The 22698-nt window shown below is 35.5% G+C and overlaps 1 protein-coding gene across 1 annotated transcript in view; it reads right to left on the minus strand.

The window, feature by feature from the left end:
- Nucleotides 1-22698, minus strand: part of Tox (thymocyte selection associated high mobility group box) — a 356660-nt gene that overhangs the window by 185463 nt on the left and 148499 nt on the right. Inside the window, exon 2 of the mRNA XM_004642364.1 lies at nucleotides 9974-10039. Within this exon, the coding sequence (XP_004642421.1) occupies nucleotides 9974-10039 (66 nt within the window). The remainder of the gene's footprint in view (nucleotides 1-9973; nucleotides 10040-22698) is intronic.

A 22698-nucleotide genomic window follows, 5' to 3' on the forward strand; every position in this document is an offset into this window, starting at 1 on the left:
GAACCTTTGTCAGTGCAGCCATGTGGATGAGTCACGGCCATTGCTTGGCCAATGTGCTCTCTGTGAAAGCCTGAGAGAGTGTTTTCTCTCCATAGAGTTCCATATTTATGCAAAAGTAGAATCATAGGGTGCTCAAGAAAATAAATTTAACACATTTTTCTAAAAGGTGGATATATATTAAAGTTTAAAGATTGCCTGTATTTATAAATAAATATTAAAACCTAATGAATTTTATTCAATTATGAAATGTTTAAGGATTTTTTTTTTGCTCCGAATGCCTTCAGGGCAGGTTTGGCTGGCTTGAGTTTGGGGATCGAACCACAGCAGCCTGAGCCTAACTGCTTTGTTGAAGCCACCACTTAAAGAACTGAGCTAAGGGGCAGGCCCCCTGAAATGTTTAAAATATATGAAAAGTTGCCATAGGTTTCCCATCTATTCAATAAGTTCTGTAAATACAGGCAAATCATTAGGTACTTTGTTCTTTGGTTTTCTCATCACCAAAGTAGATGGCAAGCATTGCAATAAACACAGAAAAATCCAGTGAAGAGGAGGAGGGAAGGATCACGACTCTGAATAAATGAATCAAGGTATAGTAAATTAAACCTTTTGATTGCATAGTTTTCATATATGAACAGTGCTGATTTTTTACAGCATAAAAATGTTAAAATATCCATTGTTTCATTTGGTCGAACCTAAATTTTTCAAATACTGCAACATGTGTAACACATTGTGTTTATTTTAATATGGAAAGAAATTGAAAGTAGCATGTCAACATTTTGATCTTAAAAATTCTAGCATAACACTAATCCTTGCTAAATAAGACTGATTTGGCCCTAGACTTACCAAAGGTAGAATCCTCATCATGAAAATTTTCTATCTTATTGATGTTTCCTAAATCACTCAATCTGTCTTAAGATAAGACAGATTGTCTTAATAATTAAGTGAATCATTGTATGCAAACTCTTTGCTTAGTTCATCCCAGAAATAGGTAGCTGTTATGGCTTTTGTCTAGATGTTCTCCCAAAGCGTCATGTAGTCATGAGTGTAGGCTTCCAATATTTTTGATTGAATCATGGTTCAGTGCTGGGATTATGGTTGTGAGAGTCACAACCACACTGAATACAATATAAAGGAAGGAAAGAAGCTTGTTCTCTGCCCCTCCTCCTTTTTTCTCTTGCTGCTTTTGCTATTTTCCACTGCCATGTGCCACCCTGCCTTGGAGCCAACTAGTATAAAATAAAACCTCCACAAACTGTGAGCTAAATAAACCTTTCCTTCTTTAATTTTGGGTGTCAGATATTTTGCCCCAGCAATGACAGAAAAATAACCAAGACAGCTCACAACTGATAGCTATTATTATTATTAGGAATCTAATTTATTCATAGTACTGGGCTTAAAAGCATGCTAACCTAAACTTTCACCCTAACAGAAACTTCTTACTAGAAAAGCCATCATTTTGAACTTAAGTCAGAGCACATACAGCTGGTGGGTAGAACAAGATGGTGGCTGAGTAGGAACTCCATTTTGCCACTGTGTCCCTAGATACATTTTGAACAGCTATTTACACAATAAGCTACTCTCACAGAGAGAGAGAGTAGCCATGTGAGAGAACACAGGGTCTGGCTTTAGAGATTAGTGGTTCAGTACCCAAGAAGAGTCAAGGATTCCCTGAGAGCAACTTGTACAGAGTATTGGGCATGCTCCATCTTGCAATCCTATTGCTTCCCTCTACTCGCACTTCTTCTAAGGCCACTCTGCTATGTGACTTCAGAAAGTAACCTGGAAGCCTCACTTAGCTCTACTTGAAGAATGGCTTCCTTCTGAAATGCTGGGGGAATCCTGGATGGTGTTCACGGTTGGTCTTCAAATCATGACCACCAGAGCTCCTATGATGTTTAAACAAGACGATTCTGTTTAAATAATGGTAACAATCTGTTTGAATATCCTGCCTGAATAATCTCATGCAGTGTCTCCTAAATCTCTTGTTTGGCTTAGGTAGAACAGGATCAATTACCATAACAGATAAATAGCAACGGAGATGTAGAAAAGATTTTCCAAAATAGCCACTGCTTAATTTCAAATCATTAGGGTTACAGTTAAATATTCTACATTCAAACCCTGAAATAATGTAGTTGATAAAGAACACAAAAGAAAAAAATACAAATACAGATTAAAAATTAACTTGAAACCTTCTTCATGTTTCAGGGAAGTCTAGATAGGTTTGCTTCCAAAGTGAGCAAATGAAACTACAGAGAAACATGACACTTTTAAAAGGTGTTTGGTATGCAGGTGAAGCTATGAAGAAGAAAATTTTAGAAGGGACAGAAGTGAATGAAAACATTTAGTTTTTCTAAGCCTTGCTGTTCTTATGCTAAAACATGGGCAAAATTGATCCTTCTTGATATATACACATATTAAAAATTTTAGTGTTTGTTTAGAATAGTCTTTAAGTGCCTTGGAAAAAGAATCAATACAGATAGGGAGCATCATTGAGCATATTACTAGTCTTGAAATGTCATACTTATGTTTTGGGTATGCTTTAGCAACAGGTTTATTATAAGTGCCAGAAAAAAAATTTATATATCATGTTGTACTTGCAAATATTACCAGAAAAGAATATTCAGTTTTTCACAGTTGTTCACAGGCTAACAGAAAAAAGTTATCAAAATATAATTGTGAGAGAGCATTTGTCAAAATGCATCAAGTGCCACCACATAGCCATTAGGCTATGTACTCCAACTGCAGCTTCTTCCTTTTGTCTACTTTATTGACATTTTTCCACCGAATTAGCCATGCTCCAAATGGAGCCTGACATTTCCAGAATTTGTTTTCACCACAAATGCTATTTTTATTCAGATCTTTTCATAATTTTTATCATTGAAATTCTTCCCTCTAATGCTTAAAAAATACTATTAGATAATAGTAGTAAAATTCCCAACTGTAACAGGCAACAAACATTCATTTTACTGATATAAAAAATGAGTCTTATATTCACAAATCCCATGGCTTGGAAATGTATATGATACACAACATTTAACCTGTCAACAGCCTCATTAGAGTCAATGAGTAGAAACTGGCAATCAGTAGATGGTGAGCTGTACATGTGTTTATGTTTTAAAATGTTCCTAAAATAGCTCTGCTGGTGAGGTTGGTATAAAACATGTCTATTGGACAAATGAATTTCAGTTTAAATTCTATGGTCTATTTGCATTTACATAGTTTTTATGTGGATGGTCATTTACCATTAACAGAGTCAATAATGAACTAAAATAATAAAAATAAAGATTGGAAAGGCAGGGAATCAAAGTTTAGCCACACCAGTATATAATGATCAAGAAAATATGCAGAAGGGTTCACGTGTGTTTAATGATCATGAGCCCAAATATATATTTGTATGGTGCCTCTGTGCCATATTCACACAGCTATTAAGACATTTTTATAAGCTGCAAGAAGTTTGTGAGCTGTTTCAAGATATAATGCTGAAAAACAGACTTCCATGTAAGAAGCTAATTTAGGAAGAAAACAACATAAACAATAGTAACTTGTGTGTTCAAGTGAAGCACCTTTTTAATTTTGAGTAATGAAGATGTCAAGCCAAATGCTAGAATAGTTTAACGTAATTAGGTGGCCTATTTTTCCAGGCATCCTTTCATTTCCCATTGAAAACTCAGCTCGTGTGCAAGGCAACAAGAGCAATTTTGTCTGTAATGAATACCTCTGGGACTGTACAGAGTAATCATTTGAATGTTACACTGAAGACTGGTTTAAGTAACTAGTCTGGTCTTGTTAAGATGCCAGACTTTGTTGAACTAACCAGATTACTCAAAGCATAGCAGCTTTATCATTTATCAAGCTAACGGTCAAAAGTCAAGTTACTTTACTTTTGAAATTTCTCCAAAGGGAATCAATCTAAAAGTAATTGGCCTAATTTATAGTTCAAATTTATGTCATAGAAATTTTATGGTCCATTTTAGAGGTTTTTTCCAAAAAATATTTTTAATATACTACAATTTCTAGGCTCTTTGTATCATATTTCACATGGTGACTTGGAGAATTTTCTCATTAGAAAAACATAATTACAAAACAAAGTTAGTGGTATGTTTTCAAATTTTAAAACAATTTTAATGGTAAATTTGAGAGAAAACTGTATAAGAGCATCTGGAGAGCCCCAATAGTTCTGCAGTCATTACATTGATAATTATAATTTAAAAATATGTGACTCTTACAACATTAATTACTTTTTGTTTTCTAGTTTATTACCAGATAAACTCCAACTCTCATCCTTGAAACGATTCTTTCAGGAGAAGTGCTATGGCCTTAGATTACTGTATGAAAAGTCACTGACACTCCAAGCAAGGGGTGCTATGGCTGTCAACCAGTGAGTTCTACATTTGCTAAATGTCTGTGATGCAGGGCCAAGTGTCACTGCAATTAGAAGACATGGGAATTAATGCAAAATAGTTTAATTCATTTACTTATCTTTCCCACAAATAAAGGTCTATAACTCTGATGTGTCACATACTAGTTTAGGCATAGGAGACCCAGAAAGAAACAATAGAAGATCCACCTTCAGGTGTTCACAATCAGGTGGTAAAAATAAGGATGTCTTTGTGGATTCTAGTGTACCACCTGCTACAGAGGGACAAACAGGCATCTTCACACTCACATGCATGGACAAAGGCAAGGCTTTGCACTGGGTACCATTCAGCACCATTAGCTGAGTGGAAAGGTGGGAAGGATAAGGTGAAATGAGTTCATGAGAAACCATGAAGCCCAGAATGAAGGCAGTAATTGTATAGATGGAAAAGGGAGGGGGCAAATTCAAAAGTTTTGTACAAATGTACAATCAATTCTATCTTGGGTTAACTAATTTGAGAGATAAGGGTGAATCCCCATGTCTCCAGCTTGTGTGATGTGGTAGGTGGTGTGAACACTTGTCATTGAAGGCAAATATATGTAAAACAAATTTAGGGCATGAAGTAGGCTGAAGATGAAGAACTACAGTTTAATGAACTGATGTGCTTAATCTTAGCTGTTTTTAGGAACAGGAGTTTAGTTGAATTGAAACAAACTTGAGAGAGCTTTACCAGATAGATAGATATGGATATGGATATAGATATAGATATAGATATAGATACAGATGCAGATGCAGATAGATATATAGATATAGATGAGTATATAGATATAGGTTATATATATATATATATATATATATATATGTCAACTTTTTGAAAATGTACTGTGGGAAATGTATGTTAAATTTTACTTGCAAGATTCCACAAAAACAAAAATAGTATCATAGTTTATTATGTTAGCATCCTATTACTATCAAAAAAACAATTGAGATCACTAACATAGAAAAAGTTTATCTTGGTTCATGGATTTAGAGGTTCTAAACCCTGATTAAATAGAACAACTGCTTTTCACCTCTTGAACATTCCTATGGCAAAAGTTGGGAGCACATGGCAGAACAAACTGCTCACCTCATAGGCAAGAATGAAAAGAGGGCAAGGGGGCAAGTTCCCTCAGCCCTCTGCAGGGACACATGCCCTGTCACCTAAGGACCTGGACTAGGTCCCACTTCCTAAAGGATCCATACCTTTAAGTAGTCCCATCCTGTGGAGCCAGCCACCAGCACATGGACCTTTGTTCGAGGCATTCATCCATACCATAGCCTTTATCAATGTTATTTTTAACCTTGAGATTTGAGGAACTGTATAAGAGTCAGCACTCCAGTAGAGGTTGGAGGTGGGGAAAAGCAGAAAAAAAAACTGATAGCAAGCTGAGAGTAACCTAAAATGTGGTCTTAGGTCAGAAATTTGAATAGTATTTACCACAATGCTCAGAATTAACAAGTAAATCTGTTAATCTTTCAAACTTAAAAGGCTAAAAAATTCACCAAGCTAAAAGAGGAAGGAAGAAGAGAAAGCATAAAGGTAAGAAGGAATTCAGCAACCAAGCAGTGAGGGGAGTGGAAAAAAACAAAACAAAACAGAAGAAATAGTTTAGCACAGTGAAGGCCAAGTTCAGGGAGGAAGTGACTTATTGAAAAACCTAGTTCAATCTAATAACCTAAACTTCTCTATCACCTGACACTAGAAATCTTCTCATTTCCCCATTGAGGGATTATTTCTTGTACCTAAAAAACCATTCCTTCCCTGTACTCTGAGGCAGGGATGCCCCAAAGCAGGCAGCCAGAAAGCAGAGTTCCTATGTCTAGAAACCTGTGCAAAACAGAGCACATGTGAGTGGAAAGTAAAAAAAAAAAAAAAAGAGAAAAGAAAAGTATGAACAGAGGAAAAAGGCAATGTTCTGTAAATTGCATTAGAAAAAGAAAGAAAAAGTGAAAGAAACAGTGTATATACAGAAGTAAATCTTAAATATTCTTTGTGCTATAGAAAGTTCCAATGAACAGAACCAACCTCTCTTCTGGTTCCTTTGATGCATTTAATCCAGATAGACATTAATATCCTGGGCAGAGTCACATATACAGATTATAGAGGGTAGTATAATTCCAAGATTTAGAGAAAAAGGCTTTAATTGTGTAGGGAGCGAGGGGTCCCTAAGCACGTGTATGTGAGAGGACTATGGTACTTTTGGTGGGAATCCAGCTCAGGTGGGAAGCTCAGTTTCCCTCAGGCTTGTCATATACTCTGGCACATTAGTGTTATATATTTTAAAAATAATTTTGCTGTATATATTCAAGACATAAAACCAGATATTATGAAATAATATAAATAGGAAAAGAATTACATGAGTGCAGCAAATTAACATGCTAATAATATCATGTAGTAACCACTTTTGGTGTGTCTGCAGCAAGAACAGCCAAAGTCTACTCACTTAGCAGATACATTAGTAACATTAGTCTTCTGCTGGACATTGGTGCGCTAAACTTGTTCATTTAGTGTTTGATTTTTTGTATGTTTTTAGTCTCCATATTGTCATCTTAAACACGACAAGTTAAAATGGAATAAGGTGGCATCATGGGGTGTGGATGAGAGTAGCGCCCTCTTCTCTTCTGGCTTTCCTATTCTCAGCCCATGCACAATGCCCCATAAATGACACAGGAAACATCCTACAAGTTCATGAATAGAAAGCAACATGGTCTCTTTAAACAGACCTGGGAAATGCACCAGAAAGTCCTGCAACTGCTGTCCAGAGTAAAAAAATATGTTAAATGGTGTTTTATTTAAAATACTGAGTGACCAGCACAATTACAGTTATCACAGGAGAAAATAGTCAATATTCCAAGAAAGGCACCAGAGTGCAGCAGAAATGTTTTTATTACATACTTGTCAGTCTTATTATAGGAAGATATATTCCATTTTAAAGCTGCCTATCAATTACCAAGTTATATGCAAAATAATTGAAGGCTTGTATACGCTAGCTTAAAAGGTATAGAATGTATGCAGTAAACAGAGCCAAAAAGCCCTATGAGACTGTCTAAGAGAATATCATTAATTTTTACAGTGTATTTTCATTTCTGGAGCAGTTCCAGCATTGGATTTCTATAAAAATCATTTCAAGTTTAGAATTATGCTAGATGCTTGCAGCAACATCGCAGGAACAGTAGTATACCATATGCTGCTACTTAGCAACTTGGTCTATAATTCCCAAAGCATAGACTGATTTGAACATTGAACAGGAATTATAATTGTTGAATGACGTTATGAGACAAGTTATCTTGGATTACTAAACTATGCAGATGTTTGATGTTACATAGGAAAAAGGAACAAAACTACATTTTCCCTTGTGCTATGACTAAAATCTTATTTATGGCTGCCTACAGGGATAAATTGATTAAAATTCTCTAAAACAATACCAGGTAATGAGTTTTTGAACATACTATATTATATAAACAAATGAAATGTTAAGTGTAAAATTTAGCAAGGACCACTCAACTTTCATAATTTGTGAAGTTCATTCTCCTCCAGGGCATGCACCATCTTATATTACACTAATTTTTAAAATAGTTCATTCTGAAAAACTTTTCAACTACATATGCTGCATTATTTAAAAAGAAAACAGTTTGCTTTTGGCTCACAAACCTGCAATATCTTTAAAGATCACCAAAGTATTTGGAGCTCTTTATTCCTTCTACATAAATTATCATTGGTATTTGCAACATGCTTAGTAACTCTTGATCAAAATACTGAGAAAAATAATGTCCATTGTTTGATTTCAGTAAGGGCTTAATATTATCATCCATTGTATTTGAATTTAGAAACCTAAGGAGCTGACTTGGTAAGATGTATATGTTCTGAATTTTCAATCCTTTTTCCAAAACTCTTAGAAGGACATAATGATTCTCTGAAAGGGAGCAGCTGCTTTTTAACGATAATCATTTACTGAGTTTGTGTTTCTACTGTTTCAAACAAATTCAATTAGCCCTTACACTTTAAAACCCTCAAGGCACCAAAGAGATGGTACTGGCTTGCTTTAATCTAATAGTAATACTAAACTTGTCAGTACAGTTTTGGGATTGATGGCTAGAAGAAAATTAATAGTAACATTTTTCATTTTTTAATCAGTTATATTCAGAACTACCTATGGATTTTGGTGGCTACTTAGATGAATGAATTTAGTTAAGTATGAATTCTGAATGCAAAGACTGGTCTTCCAAGGATATTCTGAGACAGATCAACTCAATTGAATGGAAAGAAATACAGTCAGGATCTTTGAACTTAGTGATGACCTTTTCCACAGAATAATGTGGACTGTAGTGTCCAGGATGTCTGCCAGAGAAGGCTGTAATCATAATGACTTCTAAATAAATGCCAAATTCATGGATGCAGGTCTGCCTGTTTTGAGTTAAGAACCAGACATTTTGCTCTTGGAATGTACCCTCACATATTTATTATATTTAATTCCTTGACAGTCACCATTAAGAAAATAATAGTTTACCACTCCCCTCCCTCCCCTTACTTCCAGTTATCAAATCTATCTGGACAAATTAAATGGTACTGAAAACTCCGTTAGAGTACACCCTATCGTGACTGATAAGTGAAGTTCCAAGGCACTGTGATTTGATTGTTTTAGAAATAAACAGGCTGGGTATGTGGCTCAGTGGTAGAGTGCTTGCCTACCATGCAAAAGGCCCTGAGTTCAATCCCCAGTACTACAAGAAAGAAAACAAAACAAGAACAACAACAACAAATTGTGCCCACAAAATTCTCCTGTGAACTCTTCACTCTCATTTATTCACTTATTTATTTTTGCTTACAATGTTCTTATATTTTATGTTTTACTGGTACCCCAGGGTAGTCATAATTTTGTTTTAAATGCCCTCTCTGGATTAAAGGACCTGGTCTTAAGTACATAAAAAGGCTAGGCAAGCATTTACTTTTATAAATGTAACCGTTTCTATTCTCATTGCACTTTTGTTGTCACTTCTCATGATTAAATACCTTGTCAAACATTTCCAGGGAAATGGATACAAAGGTGCCCTTGAAGGGCTTTAATCTGTATCTCTTTGGGGCTAGAAAACTACTCCCCCCACCAATCTCCCCCAAGAAGATCCTCAAAACAGCCTTCCAGGGCACACCATCCGTGTGACAGTGGCGGGGAACAAAACATCTTGTTGAAAGCAGCCCTAACAGTTGATAATTAAAGCTATTTGTGACATGTGTACCTTATAATGATTAACTCGTCTACAATCAGAAGCACAAATAACCTGCACCTGTAAAGATTTTATTTCCTAAAGGTAAAACAACTGTTTAGGAAAGATCATGCTGGCAAAACAGCTGCTTGCCGTTCTGGGGAGGAAACAAGGTAGTAGCTTTCAACAAATGCCAACTCTGGTATTTTATCAGCTCCATCTCATTAACTGGAAACAAGTCTTAAATGCTTTGTTTATAAATTATGATTATTCCTGATTGCGGCAGTTACTGATAGTGCTACTCATTTGCAATGCAACTCTTTGAATTTGTTTAATTACAATTTGAAACAAGGCAGAGAAGATTAATTAACCCACCTGGCTGGCTGGCACATAGTCCTGGCTCGGCTCTGTCATGCTCATGTACATGTTCTCACCGTCAAACTGTGAATGAAATAATAGTAAACATTTAGCAATCTTGACTGTGTTTTTTCTTTTCTTTTTATTTTCTTTCTGTCTTTTCCATCAAACTGGAAAACGGTAGCCATAAAATACACTGTGGCTGAGAAGATGAAAAATCTGTCATAGCAAGCGAGCCACATCTTTCCTTTGATGTTTCTGTTGTCATTCTTCCTGACCTGGGATGTCAGTGATTTGGAGTAATTAGAGCTCTAGTAATTACAGCAAGCAAGCAAGAAATGAATGGTTTCCTTTCATCTGCAATCTGTTTTAAAACAAAATGGCTCATTTTGCACGCCATGTATACATATTGCAGTTCAGTTGTAATGAAGTATTAAATGAATGGCACCATTTCTGAAAGAAAAGAAAAATGGAAAATACAAGGAGGCACAGCTCAGTGCATTCTGAGTATAGCTCTCAGAAAAGAAATACAGCTTTTATAATAGACTGAAATGCACCACATCATAAAAGTTTTTGGATTAAAAATCTTTATGGTAATATTTGAAAAGAGCACATTGCCACTCTAGCCATGCCTAAGAGTGGATACAAAAATAACAATAAATAACAATAATGAACACAGGTGCAATGATTAAGTTTTCCTTTTTGAAAAATTTCAAAGACACTGAATTATTGTAAGTATTACAAATGCATAGAAATTCACCTGCAAATTTGCAAGTTAGGAAGAGGAGGGAAGGAGAAAATTCACAGAGGCAGCCCAATTGCAGGACACCATCAAATTGTACAAGCCACAACAATAACAGCAGCAAAATACTTTTACAATTTCAGCTTTTGAAAGCAGTAATCACTCCATTCAGATTTAATCCTCCCTTATCTTTAGTCACATGATAAATGGGCAAAGCATTCTTCTGCAGTTATAGGAAGAATTTTTTCCAAGGTAATAAGTAAATGGATAAAAGGCTGGGCCTGAACATATGTTCAATAACTTTTCAAACATGAGAAACTGAAAGCTTAAAAAATCAGTTTTTTCCTTTTCTTTTTCTACACTGAGGACTGAACCTAGAGTCTCCGCAATAAGCTAGATTCTCAGAAATTTTTATTTTTATTTTAAGTTAGGTTCTCCTTAAATTGCCTAGGCAGGACTCAAATTTGTAGTCTCATCCTCCCAAAGTACTAGGATTACAGGTGTGTACCAGAGTGCCTGACTGAAAAATAGTTTTTAAAACAGAACAGTTATCCATGGAGGTACAAACATACAGTAATATGAATAAATCTTATAAATCTCCAATACAGCAACAGAAAAATAGTTTTAGATAAAAACCAGTGTGTTACAGACATAACATCCCATCACCTGTCAGCTTAAGTAAATACACTCAAAATCTATGAAGACTGCTACGCTGTGGTCAGCAGCAGTGAGGGCCTTAAATAAGCGTAGCTGTAAAAGTAAAGAGCTCCAAAAGACATGGAGACATTTTTTAGATTAAACTGAAATGACAAAAGACTTATTCATATATAAATGTGCAAATTGTCTAATCAAGAGAAACTCACTTATTGAATGATGTGGTTGTTAATGCAAATCAGAAATACCATAACTAGAATTCAGGAGCTGGGAATTATGCTGATGGACTCATGAGTCTATAGTCCCAGTGACTGACCCCGGGGTTCTAGCCCATTGATGAGGAGTGCTTCAACCCCAAGACAATCTGTCCTCAATATGTGGATGTTATTCTTCACAACTCCCAACCAACAAGGAGTACCATCAAGCATTTCTCCATCTTCACTCACTCTTGGAGTATACTAGTTTGTTTGCAAATGTTTTTAATGTCAAGATGCCAGAGAACTATTTAAAATATGGGCAAGTTCTGAGACTATAACAAACTAAACTGAACAGAAGTAGTGAAGTGAATCAACTACTCCACTGCCTGTGCATATTCTATAAATGTGTTACTTTCTGTTTCATTTTCTCTAACTCATTTTCTAAATCTGGTGTCATTCTCAAGCCAACTAAGGCTTTGAAGTTTTAGTTTTAGTTTATCCAAAGTGTAGGCTAATTGAGTACATTCATGTTACTGCTTGGCTGAGGGCTTTTTCCTGAGTACTGATACTTGAGAAATACTGAGTGGGCTGAAATAGCATTTTACTATAAAAGGTATGTGGCTGTAAATGTTGTATTTTTACTACAATGCTACATGCTACCTCTATTTTTATTAACGCATTTAATCTTTAGAACAAGTGAGTTTGGAATTATCATTACATCTATTTTACAAATGAAAATAAAAAGGCACAGAGAAGGTAAACCAGCTGCTCAAAGTTACAGAGCTTGTGAGCATAGCTTGGCTTCAAACCCATGCAGACTGGCCCTTTGTCTTAATGATGAGATAATTATCAACTCTGAAAATAGTGCTAATAAATGGTCACAGAGAAGTGATGGTAGTGCATGTTGACCTGCCCCAATTTGAATATCCAAATTTTAAAATACTTTAAAATCCAAATCTTTTTTATCACCAACATGATTTCATATGATGGGCAGCAGTCATTATGCAGGTACACAAAAATGTTTTAAAATTATCTCCAGGATATATGTACCAGGTAAATATATAAACATGAAAGGATTCATTATGTAGACTTGGACCCCAGCCCCAAGATATCTCATTATATATACAACAGCATTCCAAAATCTGAAAAAAAAATACAAAACTAAAACACTCATGATTCTAGATATTTCAGGTAAGGGTCCCCTTAACCTTGCTGGGAATTTGTCTGGTACTGTGAGATGTTCAAAACCAGAAAAACATATAAACAAGAGTCAAAGAAAGCCTCCTACTTAGTAATTAGTGTGGCAAAATGTCACTGGATGCTTAAAAGACTGAGGCAATTATGATAATAGTTAATTTTATATATCAACAAGCTTGGGCCATGTATTGCCCAGGTATTTGGTTAAATGTCATTCTCAGTGATACCAGGAGATTGTTTTAGATAAGATTATCATTTAAACTGGTCAAGTGAATAAAGCAGATGTCCCTTCTGAAGTATAAGGGCCTCATCTGAAGACCTGGATTTCTCCTGCCTGGCTGCTGAGCTGGGACATCAGTGTTTTCTGACTTTGGATTCAGTTGAATCACTGGCAATTCTCTAGTCTTGGGCCTGCCAGCTCTCAGAGTGGAACAACACAATCAGTGCTCCCAACTCTTTAGCTTGCCAACTGTAGAGCTTGGGACTATTCAGCTCCATGGGCATGAGAGCCAATTCCTTATAAGAAACCTGTCTCTGTCTCTGTCTATTTCCCTAAACACACACACACACACACACACACACACACACACAAAGTCTCGCATCATCTTGATTTTCTTCTTCTATTTCATGCTAATACAATTGACTCATTACTATCAGGACATTGAGAACTTCTTAAAAATCACACGTCTAAGGGCTGGCCAAATAGCTCAGCAGATTGATTAAAACCCCTGTAAGCAGGCACAGGGACCAGGGGTTCAATCCCTGGGCCTGCCATACTACCCCCACCCCCCGTGTGCTGAGACTGCAATTGAGACTGGGAGTGGTGGTTCACACCTGTAATCCCAGCTCTTGGGAGGCTCTGAACAGGTGGATCACTATGAGTCCAATCTAGTAGTGAGACCCTGAACACCTTGTAGACCTTTCCCTAAAAATAAAGAAAAGAAAAAAAATCACATGTCTAGAGGACTTACCAGGTGGAAACACATTCGTTTTCTGCTATCACTTGCTTCCTAGAGAGTTTTGCTAAGTCTTGTTTCCCATGTCTGGTGTTTTTGTCCCTCACACATGTTTTTGTCCCTCAAACATACTTTGTGGAAATGTTTCTTAGACTCCTAACTCCATTCAGGGAGAGCTGGACTATTCCAAACTCTTGGCACTTCCCTGGGTAGTCCTCTGTTTCAAGGAAGCTTTTGTCATTAGGGGGTTAATGTACTGTACCATAGACCACCAGAAGACACAGTGCACATCTTAGTTATCTAGGTACCTCTAGAGCTTAGGGTCAGCACACGTAAGTCTTCAGGAAACACTGCCCAATTAATAAAAGACAAACATTGTGGCTGATTAAACAAATAACCTTCCTAGAAAGAGGGATACAATGACTTTATAAGAAAAAGAATAAGATTTCAGAGATTCTTTTGATAAGGTTTTGTTTTGACTGATGCTTTAGGTCCAGGCTAAAGTGCAATCGAGGCATGTGCTCTACCACTGAGTTACACTCTAGGCTCAATGACTTTCTTTAAAGGGACTGACTCAGTTTTACAGTAGATGAAAACTTGTTTGAAAATCAAAGCCTTTAAAAGAAGAAAAGTACAGAAATGGCTATACAGCCATCACTTAGGTACTGTACCCAATTTTGTGAGTTCTTTTTTTTTTTTTTATTAGACTGTCTTTAAGGTCAAATACATAGAGAAGACAAGAATCCCAATGCTTGGCTCTGCATAAAAGTTTGTCTCCTAGAATTATGAATTATCAAATAATAGAGTGTGTCAGAATTGGCCTTCTTACTCCTTTTGTGTGTAAGGACTTGTCACTGTATAAACTTCTAGGCCCAAGGAGAGGCTAAGCAAAATCTTCTATAAACTCTTCCTTGTCGGGTTGTAATTGTCATCTTTGACTTTCATAGCTCACTCACCACACCCTATTTAAGAGCAGCTGCGAGGGATTGTAACAGGCTTCATGTTGACCCATGAATGGTAGAAGTATTCCATGTCATGGGCTTATGACCAGTTGTCACCAGTGGTATAATTATAGCCCAAAGAGTCTTAAAATTTTGATTCTGGGAAGATTCCTGAAGACAGCTATCTGAATTTTTCAGGTTATTATGGAAGAAATATACCTTTTTGCACTGTACATTGGGGAATAGAACTAAGTCTGAATTCTTGGTAGCGAAGGTTTTATGGAGGAGATACTGCTGTACACATTATACCTATAAAATGTAAGAATCAGACTCTGACTACAGATGTTCCTCAACTTACAATGAGGTCATGTTCCAATGAAATCATCTTCAATTGAAACAGTTGTGAGTCAAAAATGCACTGAATCCACTATGCCTATGAAACGCTGTTGTTCAGCAACATTGCCTTGCAAACCGCTCACATCTTCCTCTCATGGCAGCATGGCTGCATGGGACCTTCTAGGCCCAGAATCATGAGCAAAGATTAGAGTTCTTGTGGCCAGCCTAGGAAAAGCTCAAAATTCAAAACATTGGACTTGTACCTTCTATTTAATGATTAACACTTTTTATGTTTCTTTTTTAATGTATTTAGTACAGGGTCTACAGGGTCTCATTACACAGATTGGACTTGTACTGATCCTCCTGTTTTCAGCCTCCAAAGAGCTGGGATTATAGGTGTGCACACTTTGTTCAGTGTCAATCGCTGTCTCAGTGCACCCCAGAAGCAGGCTGGCATAGCACACATGGGATCGAACCCCCAGTCTGGCACTGGCCTAAGCAGGCACTTTAGTCCAATGAACTCTCTGGCTGGCAGCATTTTTTATCATTGTAAAATAAAAAATAACCATTCAGTAAAGCCACAATCAGTCACAGACACTCTGTGTATGTGTAATATGTCTGTGTAGTCACAGACCCAAGGACACAGCATTGGTATTACCTGTTAATGATTTAGTCTCTGTAGCTCACATTCTACATAATTATTAATAATTTCTGAAATAAAATGGTTTTGTTAGACATAAGTAGCTGTATATTCTTACTCCTTATATTCATCATAGTTACTATTCTTAGAAATCAACTGAATTTAGATAAGTATTATAATTTTTGAAGACATAGTTAAGCATAATATGCTTTTTAATTTGTGTACTCCCTATTTATTTATTTATTTATTGTACTCCCAATTTAAAACCTAAAGCAAAATTTGAAAGAACAAATAGACTGACTCAATTAAATTTAAAAGTAGATAGTATTAGCCAGGATTAGCCTTTCTGACCAAGTGGTTTTATATGTTTTATTGTATTGTTATTTGAAAGCACTAGGGGATGCAATCACATAAAAAGTCATTTATAATTTCTACTCAAGTTTTTGAAATTGTTTTTAGAGGATATTAACAAAACCCATAATTCCAATAAGCTTTTCAAGATAGGTAGTTACTACTTCTGTTCAAAAAATGAAAATGGACAGACAGCACCACTTGAACACAATAAATAATGAGCAAAGTTGGGAAATATTAGGCTACCATAACCACTAAAATAAGAGAAATCAAAGAACAGAGTGTGAAACATAAATCAATTATTGGCACTGGTGCCAAGAACGGGATCTTTTTAGGAAAATCTTAGGGGAAAAAGGAAAAAAAAAAAAAAAAACATGCAGAAAACTGTTGTTGAGGAAGAAAACAAAAACTTCATGTAATTCAAAGACTTCTGCTTTTTCATTTAAAGCAAAGCAGTTTGAAAGGTAGGCATAATGTGAAGGATGTAATGTGCACACACACATAGTTATAATACCGTTCACATAACAAGTAACATGGATCTAGTAAAAAAAAAAAAAAAAAAAAAAAAAACGTAACAAGGCTAATTTCTTACTTCCCACAGATCTTCCTCATCTTCTTTTGTTTAGGGGGCACAAGAGACAGAATATTTGTCTACTTAATCTCCCAGTTTCAAGGCTGAATATGTCAATACCAGCTGGTCTTAAGACAGTCAGCATCCAGGGCTTGGGAGACAGCCCAGAGGCTTAAGTGCTTGCCGGGCAAGCTCAAGGTCCTGAGTTTGATCCCCAGTACCAAAAAAAAAAAGTCTTCCTTCATGCTGGGCCAGGCTGAATGAAACATCCTTACCATAGTAGGCCTGGAGAAGTGACTCATATTGAAAGGCAAAGCCAATAGTCAGAGCCCCAACTGTCAACACCCAAAGAGAATTATGTGTTGTTACTCTGCTAGTGCTCTGTATGGATGCATGCTCTTATCTGGAAGCTTTCAGAGCTGAACTAAGAAAAATGAAATCCTCTTGATCTCTTCTCACTTGAATTTGACTGGGAAACACTGAACTGCAGCAGGAAGAAGAGGAAAATGGCCTCAGCACACTGTGCCTGTTTTGAAGACTGGGCCACAGGGAATGGAGAGAGAACTTAAAACTTAGACTTAAAACTAAAAATGTCAGCCTTGCTTTGGAAATGAATTCAGATTCTCATTTTTTATCCTAGTCATATATATATTGGGAGGAGGACTGTATATCACATTCCTTTTATCAACTTTGAAAACAAAAATTTTCAATAACACTATGCCTTTATCCTAAACCTACCTGTGGAAATACTGTTCTGCAAAATGACCCAGCGTTAGGAATCTAAGAGAAACAACCATTCCCCTCTACTTTCAAAGAAACTGAGAACACTTCTGCCAGGATGGTAGAGTTGTCACTTTTAATTAATTCCTTTTTTTGTACTGGCAATCAAACTCAGGACCTTATGCCTGCCAGGAACGCACTGTGCCACTGAGCTATATTGCCAAACCTAATATTGATTAGTTTTTACTGTATGCTGTCAATACAATGGTACCTGAACTTAATTTGTTCCATGATTCAAGGGAAGATGACCACATTCATGTCTGTTTGGGGAAGATGGCTGTGGTCATACTTGTTATATAAATGATGTGGAGTTCATGAATGGAAGCAAAATTTTACAAAACTGTTCTGGTAGTAAACTGAATTGTTCATGAAAAGAAGTGCTTTTGAATCAAGGTATTACTGTACCTGGTTTATCTTTGTGTCACTAATAGTATTGTAATTCATTTTCAGAGAACTGGAAGAGAATTAATTGAGATGATCAAATTGTGGGACACAGGCAAAGCTATAATCACACTAAGAGTGCATCAATGAATATCAGATACTCTCTAAAAACATTTACATATTTTCAACAAACTCTTTACTCTATAAACACAGAATTGTTTGGCAATATTTTGTTTTTCTTTAAAAACTCTACAGCAAGTGACAAACTTGCTTCCCCATGATCATCTTTCCCACATAAATGCAAACATGGCCATCTTTTCTAAAACTGTAAAACAAATTAAGTTCATGAACAAAGGTTATTGTAGAGGCAACAAAAGTGACCAATATCAGGACAGTGTTAGAACAAGAAGACAGAGCTGATGCTAGTGTCCACATAATCAACACACCTGAAACAAAAAAAAAAAAACCAGAAAATAGACAATGGAACAATACATGCTAGATGACAAAAAGAAGACTAACTTACAATTAATCAGAATTATTGAGAAATCAAAAGAAACCATGAATGGCATTTAAAAACCTGCTTATAAAGATATCATAAAACTCCCTGGTATGGAGAAAGAACTTAAAATACAGATAAGTGGGTCATGCAGAAACCTAATCACAAAAGCCACAATCACAAAAGAACCTCTCTACGACACATTGTCATAGGCAAAACCACAGAAGTCTAACAAAAGGATGTAATCTTAAAGCTGTTAGAAAAAAAAAAAAACAATAAATCACTTATAAAGATAAACCCATCAGAATTATAGCAGACTTCTGAACAAAAGCGTTAAGAGCAAGGAAAGCAAGGAGGGAAGTGTTTTATGTACTAAAAGAAAACAACTTACAAGCCAGACTGACATATTTTGTAAAGTTATCTTCCAAAATTTAGGAAAAAATAACGCCTTTCCATAACAGACAGTACCATAAAGAAGTTATAACCACCAAATCAGCGTTCCCAACTCCCCTCAAGGATATTGTAGAAAGAGACAATGTAGCCTACAATGCCAAAAGTCAAATAGCATATACTTGGCAGAGTGAAAAGTCAAGCAGAAAAAATGAAATAGGCAACAAGAAAATAATGCCATGACAGGGAAAAGTCAGAATCTCTCAGGAATAACTTTTAATGTGAGTGTTCTCAATCCCCCTCAAAAGACACAAACCAGAAAATTGAATTTAAAATAAGTAATAGCATACTATACTCAACAAACACAAACAGAAAAATAGACTAAAAAATCAAAGGATGGAAGACAATATGCCATGCAAAGGGAGCATAAAAGCAAACAACAGTAACTGTCTAATTTTGAACCAAATGGACTTCAAGATAAAAATGATCAGAAGAAGCAAAGAAGGTCACTATGTATTGGTTAAGAGAACAATTCAACATGAAGCGATAATAATTACAAACATATAGGCACTAACCACCAGTGAAATCAACATCACAAAGCAAACTAAAGAACATAAAGTATCAGAGAAACATCAACACAATTATAGGAGATTATTGAGGTAACCTCACTATATAGTAGGGTACCTCAGTAACCTCCTGTCATGAATAGATAAGTCAACTAGAAAAAAAATCAACAAAGGAAGATGAAAGTTAACTATAATTTTGAATAAATGGACTTAATAGATATCATAGAGTATTCCACTCAATACATATTATTTTAAGCACTCCATAAACTTTCTATAAAATATACCACATAGAAGCCAATAAAGCATGCTTTAGTAAATACAAAAGAAATAAAATTACCTCATTCATCCCTCCATATCATAGTGCAATGAAATTAAAAATCATTTGCAAAAGAACTCACAGAAACTACACAAACACACTGAAATTAAACAATACACTCTTGAATAAACAATGGATCGCAGAAGAAATCAAGGGAGAAATTTTTACCTAGAATCTAACAACACCAGTAGAACATACTAGTACCTAGGGGACACAATGAAAGAGGTCCTAAGAGAGAAGTTTCTAGCTTTGGATACCCACATGAAAGAAAGAGAGAGAGAGAAAGAATAAGCCTAAATAAATAGCCTAATGCATAAAGGTCTTAGAAAAACAGAACAATCCAAATTAAAGCTAATACAATAAAGCAAATTATAAAGATCAGAGAAGAAATTAATAAAATTGAGAAGCAAAAGAATACAAAGAATCAAACAGCTGGTGTTCTGAAAGAATAAACAAAACAAACAAATACTTAGCCAGTCTTCTAAAAAAGAGAAAGAAGAAACCCATACAAATGCAATTACAAATGAAAAACAACATAAAATCTAAATGGACACCATTGAAATCCAGAAGATTTTTAGTAACTACTTTTAAAATATGTTTTCTAAATAATGGAAAATCTTGAAGAAATGGATAGATTCCTAGATACTTATAAACCTTTTTAACTGAACAAACAAGATAAAAATCCCTGCATAATATAGCAACAGGCAATGAAATAAAAGCAGTAATAAAAAATGTTTCAACTAAATAAAGTTCAGGACTCCATGGATTCAATAATAAATTCTACAAGAATTCTGAGAAGATTTAATGTCAATAGTCTTCAAACTCTTCAATGAAATCCACAGGGAAATAGTGCTGCTATGATCATTCCTGAAAGCAAGCATTATTTTGATTCCAATTCCTTGGCAACTTGAGCAAAACAGAAGGTATCAGAACCCTGGGCTTGAAATTGTGTCAAAAAGCTACAGTGATAAAGATGTCAGGGTACTGGCACAAGACAGACACATGGAACCATGAAACAAAATGCACAATGCAGAGACACTTCAGGCATATTCACCATCTTATCTCTGACAAATAGGCCAACAAACATACATCTGAAGAAAGGTAGACTTTTTCAACAATGGTGCTTAGAAAACTGGCTACCTATATGTAGAAAAATGAATCTAGATCTGTATCTCTTGCCATGCACCAAATTAAAATCAAAATGCTTCAAAGATCAAAATATTAAAACTTAAACTGCCAGAAGAAAAACTAGACAATGCTCTTGAAGACACAGAAATAGGCAAGGACTTTCTGAACAGAACCCCAACTACACAAGAAATAACACAAAACTTTAAAAATGGGATCATATCAAATTAAAAGCCTTTTGCATAGCAAAGAAAACAATGAACAGAGTAAAGAGATAGATTACAGAATGGGAATATAAAGTTTATCACCCACTCCTCCAAAAAAGGATTAATACCTTGAATAAACAAAGAACCAATAAAAAACAGATCCCCCAAATAAAACACCTAGTCATATAATGTGTAAGTAAAGAAGAAATAAGACAAATCTTACTCCAATTGAAAATGGCAATAATCAAGAAATCTAATAACAATAAATATTAGATAGGCTGAGGAACCTGGCCTATCTAGTGTAGAAGAACCCTTCCATACTGTTGGTGAGAATATAAGTTAGTAAAAATATTATGGAAATCAGTATTGAATTTCCTCAAAAACCTAACAACAGAAGTTTCTTGTGACTCAGATATACCTTTTGAAGTATCTTCCCCCAAATTTAAATACAACATATTTCAATGTTTATAGCAGCACAACTCATATAACAATTAAATCTTGAAAGTGGCCTATGTGTCCATCATTAGATGAAATATAAATAATATATGATGTGCACTTATACACAATGGCCTACTTCTCCACTATGAAGGATACATTTGAGTCATTTGTAGGAAAATGAGTGCACCCTGAAACCATAATGTTAACTGAAAGAAATCAGACACACAAGCTTACATATGCATTGTTTTCTCTTATATGAGAAACCAAAAGTACAAATAAACTGCAAAAAGAAAGGTAAGAGACAGAACAACTGGGGAGACAGGAGATGAAGATGAAGTAGAAAGAATTAAGATGTGTTATATACATGCATCAGTTCTCCATGATGCATGTAATCATAATGCATTGCAAATTCATAGTAAACATAAGCCAGCAAACAGAGGTGATTAGCTGCAGAGTGGTGGCCACTTAGAAGTATGTACTATACAATTTATCCTCCCTGTCTTGTGACCTTGACTCCCTACCACACTTTGTTTCCCTAGGCCTGAACTCCTAGAGTTAACATATGAGCTTTCACTGTAGGATCTACTTCCTGGGCAACTTGAACTAAGATGGTGGCATCCAATTGTACCAGTGGGTAAGTGCTATGCATTTAGCTGTGATAATATGTTAATCTTATGCCACCTTTTTCTGCTTTCGTTATATTGTTTCTTAGGAGTTGTATTTACATTTTACATTTCTGTGAAAGATAGAAACAAACTGATGAAATCATAATAAGTAGACTAAATAATATCTAACAAGATATTCCTATATCATGAAAGCTTTACTTCACTTCAAAGGAAAAACTACAAGTTCTAAAAATCTTCATCAATTCTACATTTTGAACAACAAACAATCTGTTTTCATTAAGTATTGTGTAAGATAGACAAGAGATGTGGATGACAGTTTTACTATAAATCAACTTTGGTAACTTCAATGAAAATTAGTTTAACTGAATCAAAATGTTCATAGTAATCTTGCTGTTTTTTTTACTGAAAGACTTTATAGAAGTCTCTGATACGAGAAAAACAAGAGCAAAGATTTCTGATTTTATATAAGGGTGGGTTTTTTTTTAGAATGAATATCTAAGTAATTTTTGAAGTTCTAAAAGGTGAAAAGTAGTTTAAAGTGAACACAGTTCCAAATGTTTGACTCAGAACATTCCTCGGACTTGCCTCGTTTTAGACAAATTTTTCAAAATCCATTTATAAAAGGAACAATTTTAGAAGCACATCAAACTTTCTGGCAAGCCTTGCCCAAACTCTCTTATTTCCACATCATATCAGTTCTCACCTCATTTGCCACAGTACCTAAATCCTACATAGATGTGGAGTGGAAGTAATTACTTTGGGGATGGATGGCTGTTTTATTGCCAGTACTCCTTTTGAAGCACAGTGAACATTTTGCAGTATCTGACATGTAGA

The sequence above is a fragment of the Octodon degus genome, unplaced genomic scaffold (genome assembly GCF_000260255.1).
Source record: "Octodon degus isolate 3935 unplaced genomic scaffold, OctDeg1.0 scaffold00152, whole genome shotgun sequence".
Classification (NCBI taxonomy): Eukaryota; Metazoa; Chordata; class Mammalia; order Rodentia; family Octodontidae; genus Octodon; species Octodon degus.